The sequence below is a fragment of the Drosophila tropicalis genome, unplaced genomic scaffold (genome assembly GCF_018151085.1).
Source record: "Drosophila tropicalis isolate 14030-0801.00 unplaced genomic scaffold, ASM1815108v1 contig_593, whole genome shotgun sequence".
Lineage (NCBI taxonomy): Eukaryota > Metazoa > Arthropoda > Insecta > Diptera > Drosophilidae > Drosophila > Drosophila tropicalis.
This window is the reverse complement of record NW_027173070.1, coordinates 560,132-572,069: the sequence shown is the minus strand read 5'-3', so window position 1 is coordinate 572,069 and position 11,938 is coordinate 560,132. Positions and strand designations below refer to the sequence as shown.

The 11,938-nt window shown below is 37.6% G+C and overlaps 1 protein-coding gene and 1 long non-coding RNA gene across 2 annotated transcripts; one reads left to right on the top strand and one right to left on the bottom strand.

Moving 5' to 3' along the window:
• Positions 1–34: 34 nt before the first annotated feature.
• On the bottom strand, positions 35–942 carry LOC137577740 (uncharacterized). Its single transcript, XR_011032471.1, has 2 exons — positions 477–942; positions 35–416 (listed from the first exon to the last, which is right to left on the bottom strand). It is a non-coding gene; the product is annotated as an uncharacterized lncRNA (long non-coding RNA).
• An 8,929-nt stretch (positions 943–9,871) lies between these two features.
• Positions 9,872–10,940, top strand: Prosalpha4T2 (Proteasome alpha4 subunit, Testis-specific 2). Its single transcript, XM_068290397.1, has 3 exons — positions 9,872–10,069; positions 10,135–10,364; positions 10,427–10,940. Exons 1-3 carry the CDS (start codon positions 9,968–9,970, stop codon positions 10,866–10,868), a joined length of 774 nt encoding a protein of 257 aa, XP_068146498.1. The 5' UTR covers positions 9,872–9,967; the 3' UTR covers positions 10,869–10,940.
• The last annotated feature ends 998 nt before the right edge of the window (positions 10,941–11,938 follow it).

Sequence of the window (11,938 nt, the reverse complement as noted above, 5' to 3'; positions counted from 1 at the left end):
CCTAATAGTCTAAAAACTTAAATTTCAATGTAAATGAATGGGGACAAATGTAATTTTTATTGACGGCCGGTATGGATTCAGAAGGAAAAAATATTTGTATTTTTTTGAAGCCTAAGTTCACTACAAGTCGTTTATGAAGTGGAAAGTGGTTGCCATTCACTTAAATATTATATACTCCAGTGTACGAATTTCTTAGATTTTTTATCAACCTGATTCCTCGCATTATTCATGATGAAAAGAATTTTTTGCTGAGTTTTTAAACGAATTTTTGGTGGAAATCGTGAAAGTTCTTCTTCAAGATTACAACAAAATACATTTACGTCTTGAATACTCTTAGTTTCAGCACTTTCGGAATACACTTGTTTGGATTGAAGTGGGGAATCCTTCTCCACCTCGACTGATGCTTGTTTATTAACCTAAAGAAGCATTATATTACATTCTTTCTGTAATACTCTTTAGAATTAAATACACGCTACCTCTTCTTCATCATCGAGAAGAAACTGAAACTCATTTATCAGCTCAAAGGTCGGATTGCACTTCAATCCCATTCCTCGCAAATGTTCTATGCGTTCAAATTCTTGCAGGGCACGTTTTTGCAAAATTTGTATTTCAAATTCAACATCGGACTTGGAAGTTTTGGGGCCAAATTGTCTGGCTATCCAAGACCAGAGACGATTGCGTTTATTGCTGTCATAATAATCGGGATTTTGTTGATTCCAAAGGCATTCGTGGCCGGCATAAAAACGAATTAGAGTGATCAGATTATCTTTACTTGAGAATGTTGTATCGTTTTCTCCAGCAACTTCGGATCTATAACGTTGACGAACTCTCCTCGAAAATTTTCTCATTTCACAGAATTTAGAATAACTTCAGCCAAACATAAGGAAATAAAAGGCCTATTTAGACCTTTTGTATTAAAACTCTTTATTTTATTTTTCACAAAGTATCCTTTGCTTGTGAAAAATATATCAAACGATTTGTGTTGGTCGGCTAATTCTGACTTCCAGTGTAATTGTGTTTCACAGTATAATTTTTAAATTATTTTAGCCCAAATACATAGCATAAAAAAATTTCCGATCAGAAGGACAGAGTTCATAGAGTCATTCATAACTTCAGTTTTATTGGTTTTGAGGGCAGCCCTCAATCAATTTTCCAATCATTAAAGCAATAACGATTGGTAATGGCTTCACTTTTGTTGTCAAAAAATATTCATTCAGATCTCATACTGAATTAGACATTAAAAAAAAATGTTTAGCTCTCTAAATACACAAGTCTCCACGAAATTCCAAAATACACGCAGACAGTCTGTTGGCACTAAGGATTTGCGAAACAAAACGGGCCAATGGCGGAGTAAAGCCATCTTACCAGTTGGACCAGGGCCGATGCCCAAAGATGTAGAAACTACCTTTACAACACGTACTGCAACTCCACTTGTTAAACCTAAGCAGCGAACAAGCGAGAAAACCAACCAGACGGAGTCCATTCATGTGCGAAGTCGAGGTGGTAAAGCAAAATCTAAGCCCATTGACAATGTTGTGTCATTATTGAAGGCACAACGTTCTACCACCATAGCAATGGATAAAACGCGGTGGGTTCACCCCTCCGGTTTGAGTCAGGGCACATATGTTTTGTCTCATCGCCGCATTATACGTCCTTCGTCCTCGGCCATCTTTGACTATGACCTCTCGCAGGTGGAACAGAATAACTTTCGTCATTGTCAGTGTCGGGATCCACCCATGAAATTAGTGCCACACGATGAGTTACAACTGTTGCGCAGTGGCCAAAGGACAACATATCTAGAGCAACGTTATGACAGAACTCCGGATGTCAGGTATAACTATCCGCAGGCCACGAGTTGGCGTTATGGCTGGTTTCATCGACAATCGCAAAGCAAAGTTGGTGATCCTTTATGATTCCCCTTTCCACCCGTCCCTCATCTGGGACTGTCTGCGCAGTGTGATTCGTAATCCTTTTTTTTAGTTTTACAAGGATATGAGATAAAAAACAGAAAGTAACTTTATAATAAAATTAATGAAAAAAAAGGGAAAATTGGTTGTAAATATTGGTTTCCCGCTGTGCCCCAACGACCACTGACTACTGCTAACCATTGTGTCAGTCCAGGCAAATAATGAATTCTAAACCGAAATTGTGTTTACTAAACCGCATTGATTGCTTTAAATTCCTATTCCCCTTCCCCTCCTCAACCCCCCACTACACACAAAAAGGGCAAAAGTAAGGTTTTATTTTCATTCCAGCCAAGCGGCAATCTCTGGGTGACTGTGTTGCATGTGCTGCTGTGGGCAATGTGAAAGTAATAAAACTTACCGCAAAATGTGTGCAAAAATGTTTCATAACTTAAAGCTAGAACTGACCCATAAATTCCTCAAAGTTTCCTAGCTTAAGAAATATTGAAATTCCTTTCAGGGATTACAATAGAGAGTGATTTCTTTTTAAATGTTTTTTTTTTAATGGTCAATTAAAATTCGCATTAATGCCTCATTTAGTCTCTCGGCTATCCATTACAGAGCAAGAGACGAAAAAATATATAAATACTGAGCATCTTTTGGAGTCCTGCTGTTTGTTGGGCAAACAAATATCAAGCGTTGAGGAGAAATTTTATTTAAAGGTAAATAAAAACAAAAATCGAGAAAACAAGGCGAAACAAGCCAAATAATAATAATAAACTTTCCAACTCCATTGGGAAGCTGCAGGCCAAGTGAGAATTGTTGTGTTTGCAATCAGGCAAAACCAAACCGATGGATCGCAGACAGCAGACCGACGACAAAAACGATGACAGGACATAGACAAGATACGGACACGGACAATGGGACATGGACAAGAAAATTGCAGCCAACGAACGTCTGGTAAAAGTTTAGCTCGGCTCAAAGTGCTTGGAATGCAACAATGAAATTCGAAAGCTGCCATGAATTGCAGACAATCAACATAGCGAGAGAGAAAGAGAGAGCCACAAGGAGTGAGAATGAGCTAAAGGACCGCAGGACATCAGGATACTAGATGACTAGAAGGGACGACCGCCAAGCTAAATTCAAAGTGTTTTGTCATGGTATAAAGTTAATAAACTTTGCCAAGGCAACGCCCGTTTTGAGGAAAAAAAACTACAACCAGCTCGCCAATTAAATAAAGCTGTTTTGCCATCGCAGCTGACACAATAACAAAAACAAAATGTACATATACATATATTACTTCTCCAGCAAAATAATTTATCAAATTTTGAACAAATATGCGTATAAAGACTAAATTTAATTCTTGCTGGACTAAAAACATTATCTTTAACTTACTTGTGGTCACCTATTTGTAGGCACTTTAAAGTCCGCTTTGGCTAAATAGTTTGCAAGTTTAACATATGTGAAGCAAGCAAAGAATATGACTTATAGGGATTATCTGATATTTCAGCACATCCTTGACTTTTCCCTCTTTATTTTTGCTCATTTTGTGGTGCCTACATTTTGGAGCAAAGTTGAAATATCTCACTTCCGCAAAATGCCGTTTAATATTTTGTATTGCCTACATTTTGGGGCAATGCTTTTGGACGGTATAGATTTTGTAAACTTCTTAATTGAATTATTCACCACAATTATACTTTGAACAAATGTAAGTAAATTTCATCATTGATTACATGATTTGAAGTTATAGTTTATTTTACTTACTCATCGGAAATAAAGAGATATAATGTAGGGATATGACCGACTTACTCTATCTGGGGCAGTAGGCAAGATAATTAGTAAATTAGAATTTAAGTACTGTCTCATTGTGACAACACAATTGAAACGATTGAAATCTAAATGTCATTTAACATTTAAATTCTTGTACAACTTTCATCAATGTTTACCCATATAAAATTCCGCCATTTTTTTGTTAGCTTGTAAACCAAATTTATGTTTATTTTCAATTTCAATTTTTTTGTGGGGTCTAGTGTGAAAATATAAAGTGGATTATATACAGATAAGAGCTGTGTACAGATACATTTTCTCACAGTATTTATTTCTTTTACTATCATGCTGCCTTCAGACTCCTCCCCTTGTTAAGCCATGTAAACCTAGTGAGAGCGAAAGAGAGATAGAGTGAGAAAGAGGGCGAGAGAATTCACCGGAAGCCGAATCGAGTGCACGTTGGCCATAAAAATATCGCTGATATGTCACCCAGCCGTGAAATGTTTATATGCATGTGGGTCGCGTGTCGTCGTCGTCCTAGGTCGATGCAGCAAGGACTCTAGCAAAGGAAACTATATAAAACTCTATGGTATTGACAGGCAAAGTCCACTGCCCAGACACAGATATATCCAACCGAATTTTCTGCCATAAATGCCCCCGCTGACTGACACTCTTCCCTTGCCGTTCGGTTCTTGTGGTGGTTTGCGCCTTGTGGCTAATATCCTAAAGAGTTCGAAGGACTTAATCCTCTATGCTTTGTGTGTGTGTCTGCTGGCGTTTCGTTTGCTTTCTGTGTTTCAATTGACTCGTTTATTTTGGACCTCAGCAAACTCTGTCTCTCTCTCATCATGTCCAGAATCTAGTTTGATTATTTAGTGGTTTTTTTCTCTTCTTCTCCTTTCGTTAGATGTAATTTGGTTTGCTTTCATTTAGTTTCGTTTTTTGGGAGTTTCGTTTTCGTTTATTTTACTTCTCACCTGTTTTTGGCTTAAGGCAAAAATGCATAAATTAAATGAAACGTGCAGCAAGCTGGTGTCGCAATTTATGCTAGTAACTTATATACTTCTTCCAACATAGGATTAAGCAAGTATAATGATACGATATTCAATTGAAAGAACTAAATCAGATATAACCCATAAATCTCATTCATCTCTTTCTCACTCGCCTATGTTATATAAATATGCTTTTAGTCTTACTTCAAAAGAAGCTACTTCAATTTGACATAAGTCAGTTGGAGGAGAAGCTGTCGAGTGAAGTGACAGTTGCCTTAGCGCTTACAATTTGCTCCTGCAGCAGCTGCTCCGGCTACTACTCCTCCTTCGATGGGAGTCGGAGGAGTTCTAGCTTGCCTTTCTCAATCATTGTTGACCATTAGTGCAAGATTCTATTCTATTCATTTCTTCATACCCTTCCTGATAAAGGGTTTATATCAATTCGTTTAATTTTGAGAACGAAAGGAAGCTTGTACTTAGACTTGTACTTACTTAGCCATTTATTCTTAGATGGATCTAGGGCGAAGTCACCAACAGTGACTTTTCACAATAACGTCGATCGGTCGACAATAACTTCGTTACATTTGACGCTATTGCATTAAAATAAAATAATTGTCAGTCAAATTCAATAGAAACATAAAAAATATGCAAGGGTATACGAACTTCGGCACGGAAGAAGTTGGCCCCGGCCCTCTGGTTTTTGCTATTCTTCGACTTGAGTTGATTTGGTATTTTTCTCTTATTTTTTTCCATTTCCATGCTGCACATTTTTATCTATCAATACTTTCCTCAAGTGCTGTGCGTAGCCTTTTTGCTATTAATTTGCACAGCATTTGTCGCCCATTTGGCTTTTAGCTAGAAAAGTGACGGGGATAGAGAGGGGTAGGGGCGACCCTCTGACTGATTGGAGTTGCAATACCAGTTGTAGATGCACTTTACTGCAATTGCCTGCACTTTACTCAAAAAGTTGCGTGCGCTAAACTTTACTTTCAACAATTGCATAAAGTTTCGCGTTACGAATTTCAATTACCACAATTCCAGTTGATGCAGCTGCTGCAGCAAATTGTTCTTCAAATTTCGAAACCAAATAATTGAATGGGGTTGTGGGGAGTCTCAATACAATGGAATTTGGATAATCTAGGCAAACTTTGATCTAATAAGTTCGAATTGGAGCTGGACAGCAGCACCGGCAGCAGCAGTTGCCTTACTCTCTGTGTGGGTTTCATAATGAGCTAAACCGTAACCGAAGTAACAGCAGCTGCATCACGTCCCTCAAGTTTAACAGCGGCTTTTCCATAAACACAAACGACTTAATAACTTGGCAACTGAAAGGACAAGAGTACAGAGATTAAAGAGGGGCAATAGGGGCCAGGTGTGTGTGTGTGTGTGTGTGTACGTGAAGGAGGATGAGTTCGTTGACACTAAATGGCACTTCGGAGGCACATAGAATAGAGGACATGGATGGTTGGACTAAGTCAACAATGGCGTGTGCGTTGCTCGGTTTATTAAAAGGGCTTGGGGTGAATGCGAATTGAGGGTGAGTCTGGAAGCCATCAGGTGAGCCTGAGTTCTCCTCTTCTAGCCACTGTTTACTTAGATGAGACATACATACATACTTTCAAATACATATGTATACACATGGATATGGCTCTGTTTCTGTCATGTCTGTTGCCCTGGAGTTGGCTGCAGTCAATGGTCAAAGGTTGTTTGCATTTTGCTGTCGTCAGCCAAAAAAGATTTCATGCTGACTGAGGGCAGAGACTTCCATGCAAATAACTAAAAGAAAAAAAACTAACTAAAATCTTATGCGAGAGGTAAATACCAAAAATAAGTTTCTTAAGTTAAAGAAACAGATTTCTAGCCAGGCAAAGCAAATGAAATGAAAGCAAATATTTGGTGAAATAAATCAAAAATTATTTATGAACATTGATTATACGTATATTATTCGACAAATAAGTAAAACCAGATAAATCTTTTCTCTTCCATTCATAATTTTCATCTTCTTTGATTGTGTAAGTCTTATCACATTATGTTAAATATCGGTGTATCGCTTAATCTTGTTATTCCGTTCCTGTTTACATTGTCTATGCAAATTATTACATTGTAATGTAACTTCAACGTAGTTGCAGTTCCCCCTAGTTTCACTTTTTAGTGTCGAGTCTCACCTGACCGCCGGACAAAGAGTTTAATGCTGTACTAGTGAGAGCAGCTGCTACCAGTGAGTATCAGCATTAACATCATCATCCTTATCCCTTGCCTCATTTAGTGTCACACAAATGCTGACAACAAAATCTTCAAATGCAACAAAAAAGTCAAGCGAAATCTGAGAGAAATGTAATCGTAATCGAAACAGCTTCATTTTGCTAATGTGCTTAGCCCGGAATCTACCATAGAGTTTCAGTTCTCTACCACTTCTCCACTTGCGTCTCCAGCTTCTGATGGGTAAACCGCATTGCCGTCGCATGTTTAGTATGCCACAAACGCGCAGTTTGCCATAAATTTTGTATTTAACATTTTATGACAACCGTGTGCAAAGGCAGGACTGCTGTCACAACAGAACAGAACAGAACAGGACGACCTGAAATCCAGAGAAGAGCTAGGACCAACAGCATCACCCAGGACTGGGAACATGAATCGAGCTTTTTTATTTTTGGCAGCATACTTAGTAGGATTAAATACGTGCCAATGCTATGTTACGTTATGCGGCCCTACAATCATCTTTCCACCCCACACCCGTCTCGCCCTACATACCACGGTGCACCTCTAAATAAATAAATTACACAGGAATTGTAAACACAAAATGAATAGAATCACATAAAATGCAATTATTTTGCCACGGTAGACAATTCAAAAAATATGTTTTATGCGGTTGCGCGCTGCATTTGTTACAGACGAAGCGAGGGAAGTTTCCAAAGTCAACGAATCCTTCTACATAAAGAAGAATCGTGTTTAATGATCTTTTCAAGACTTTAACAAAGGAACGAATTCGAAGGATAAGCAGTTTTGATAACGTTCACTGCAATCACCTAAGCTTTCAATCACTATCATTCCATATCGTACTTTGTCTTCGATTTACCTAGGTTCTAGTATTAAGAAATATTAGGTTTATTTGCTTTCCTCATGATCGAATGTTAAAAGTTCATAATCAATCCATATATGTGATTGAGAGACAAACAAAGAACCTAGAGATATCAGAACTTTTAAACTAATAACGACTTTTCCAAATATTTTTAAACTTTGATCTATCATTACATTGCAAATAAAATTTTCCCCTAATTCGCTTTACTTTTTAAACATAGCTCGCATGCAGATTGGAGCATAAGTTAAATGAATTTATTTAAACATTTATCAAAATTGACAACACAGAAAATGTAATTTCGCCAATAATTTAATCAAATGAATAAAACAGTTTTAATATAATTTATTTATGTATAATTCGGTCTTTGGACAAAAAAATTTCGTTTTTTTTTTTTTGTTAATTCATTTCACAAAATATGTTCAATATTAACTTATTCATTTTCAAAGACCTTCAAGAGTTCTGTAAAAAGTGCTTAATATACTTGTAAATTAAATAAACATAAACATGCAACAGTAACAAGAAGAAGAAGAAAAACAACAACAACAACAACATGAACATTTAATTCATTAGGTAGTTATTGGCACATCAGTCGATGGGGCAAAAGAACTAAAATTAAGTATACGCAACGTTTCCAAGGCATTTTGATTAAGCACTTTCACCCACACCATTTTCATGCCCGATAAGCACCGTTCACCCCAAATCGAAGAAAAGAACCTGCTTTCTTCGGTCTAAACACAAAACGAAATTGCCTTTGGGGCAAGTTCTAGCTGGGGCAGACGCCTTTGTTTTGGGAGGCGGTAGAGTTTGTTTCGGGTCGGGTTTGGTTAACTGGCTGAATGATTCCACGATTTGTTTGCTTCGAGCTTAATTTGTAGCGGCAAATGGTGTTGATTGTTGTTTTTCTTACTCATTCTCTGCATCCCCCGCCATTTGCACCCCCTCTTGACTGAACCTCATTTCGTCAGAGAGCTAAAGACCAATAAATGTTGTTAGGGGATAAAGACAAGAGCAAAGGTTTTGCAGGATAGCTTCAAGTGCTTTTCAGAGAAAGAAGTCTCCTAAATGCGTTGAAGTGTGTGTTTCATGTGAGTGTGTATGTGTGTGTGTATGTGTGTGTGTATGTGAAAATTAATGATGAACCATTTTAACAACAACTGACTGACAGTGAAAGTTGAAACTGAAGTTGGAATGGGATGATCTAACAAGAGATGAATTTTTTTTTGTCATACTTAAAACCGGCAGCAGTCGACGCTTGTAGCTGGTTAAACATAGTTTAACTTATTAATTAAAGTTTCGTTCTAAATTACCACGGCTTTTCGCTGTTCCCTTAATAGAGTCTGGTCTGTAAAAGTTGATAAAACATAGTTTTAGTTATTAATGTTTTTTATGAATTAACACTGTGTTCCTCGAAGTTTCCCCTTGGTTCTCAATTCTCTCATGGCCTTAGCTAAGCGCATTAGAAACTATGCTCCTTCATGGCAAGGCCAGTCCCTGCGTGGCGTGAAAGGCCCATGTTGGTGTCTAAACCTAGTTAATGTCCCTATGAACTTTGTCGTGGTGCTACTGTTACCCTTTCGCATTTGACTGGCCTTCGAACTCAGCCACTTTAATGCGAGGCCAAATGCTTTGAATGTATGAATATGGATAGACTTATTTACTATAATTAGTATAGGTTTATTCTTAAATACCACTAGTTGTAAGAGTCTCTGGCATTAAATTGCCCTTTTCCAAGGCGAAGTCAGTTGAAGTCAGTTGAAGTTGAAGTCTATTGAAGACTTTTAGAGGGTACTGTTCTAAGGTAATGATATATAGACAGGAACAAAGGACTGTTGTTCTGTTTTCATAATAACTTTTCTTTCTCTTCTTATTATACAATTTATTTTCTCATCTTTAGCCTCATCTTTAAGCTAAAGTCAGATAACGATTCAAATATTTATTTCCAGATTTTAATGCCCTTGAAAAGTTTTCAAATTGATTAAAACAGTTTCGACTCGGTGTTTCACAACTTTTATGATAAAAAGAACTTTTAAGGTGAAAATTTAATTGTCTGGAGACTAGATGTAAGTGATACTTAAATTATATTCTAAAATTTTATAAGTACTCGTCTAGTGTATTTGTTTCGTAGTCAATCTTCTTTGAGACTCTTGTTTATTTATTTTTCCAGTTGATTTTATTCTAAAAATTCCAATATTGTAAAGATTAAAAGTATATTTTCTATTTTAATAATGGGCGAACGTTACGATCGTGCGGTGACCATTTATTCCCCCGATGGTCACTTACTGCAAGTGGAATACGCTCAGGAGGCAGTACGCAAAGGATCCACAGCGGTTCGTTGATGACTCTTGCTGGGAAATTGTACCATCTCTAATTTATGTATTTCCGGTTCTCACAGGTGGGCTTACGCACTGATGATTGCATTTTGTTGGGTGTGGAAAGAAAGACGGCTGGTGATCTGCAGGAAGAGCGTTCAATACGTAAGATACGTTTGCTCGACGATCATGTTATAATGACGTTTGCTGGCCTAACAGCCGATGCTCGAATTGTGTGTAATCGTGCCCAAACGGAGGCTCAAAGTCATCGCTTGAATTTCGAACGAGCCGTTAGTGTGGACTACATATCACGGTACGTAGGAAACGGCTTCTAAATACAACTGTTCTGATGTTCCAGTGTCTATCTCATTTTAGGTATGTAGCAGAACTTCAGCAAAAGTATACACAAAGCAATGGTTGCCGTCCATTTGGCGTATCGTGCTTGATTGGCGGATTCGATGACAATGGCAAACCGCATTTATATCAAACCGAACCCTCGGGCATCTGTTATGAATGGGTTGCTGCTGCCACAGGGCGTCATGGTCAATCTGTACGCGGTTTTTTGGAGAAGCATGGCGATGGGCATAGTGTGGGCAAATCACTCAATGAGGAAACGGCCATCAAGGAAGTGGTTCGCACCATGATAACAGTCACTCCAATGGGACAAAGTCAGTTCGATGTGGCCGTCCTAAAGTATGATCAACCATTGCGTATGGTGGATCGTCAAATTGTAGCCGATTATGTTGGAGTGATTGAAAAACAAAACGAGCTGGAGGCTCGCAACGCCCAACAACTCAATAATTTGACTCAATCTTAAATCCATTTATGTTTTGCCCATTGGCCTAATACTAAATGAAATACTGTCTCTTTTGCTTCTTGTTCTTAGCAATTTAATTTTGAAACTTCTCTTTCGCTTTCTCCTCCTGCTGCTACTGTATTGGTAGTAAAAGTAATCAAGAGGAAAAAAAAAAATGTGTGTAAAGCGGAGCAAATCACTTAATTTGTCTCAAGGGCATCTTCATGGCGAACTGCATGGACGATGGTGAACGCTTTACGGCCAAACTGGAAAGCGAGTTAAAAACTTTTAAGTGAAAATTGGAATTGAATTTGTGCCAAAAAATTGCATACACACATGCGTTGGGCTTACAAACACACACATAGCGAGAGGGGAAGTCTGTTTTTTGCGTTGGCTTGTTTTGGTTCTTCAATTTTAGGTTTCGTTTTTGTGCCTAGGTCTCTATTCCTGTTTTTTTTTCCCCTTTATTTCTCTTCCCTGGGCTATCATACACACTTTTTTTTTCTAGTATGCGGACAGGCATCAAGCCTGTTTTAGATAGGTTGGAAACCCTGGGGGTTTAATCAAAATCTGATGTAAGAGAATGTGGCAAAAGAAACTCACATCAGTTGTACTAGCTAGTTTGGAAAAGTAGTAAGCCCAATTGTAGTGTAATTAAACCTAATAATAAGGAATCTTATAGAAGACCTTTTGACGATTCTGTTTCCAAATTTTATATACTTTTAAACCAAAATCACAATAACGCAATGAACGTAAGAAAAAGGTGAAGAATTTCTGAGTCTGAGTCTAAGGACAGTCGATCAGGCTGGCAGGCAGTTTAGTTTAATCCTTTTTAACAATCAAAAAGGGGGAGATAGTATTACGATCATATAAGATATTAGATTTTGGGCGGTGAGTAGATTGTTTCCATATATATTTCAAGAACCACGAAGTTAAACCATTAATTAGCTTTGTTTATCACTCCAGAATTGATATGTATTTAAAATATATGTTCAACGCCAAAACTGGAGCGAAATTTGAATGTCAAGAAGTTGAATTCAAAAACATTTACTTCATAATAAAATATTAAATCCTTAAATACTACCACAAAT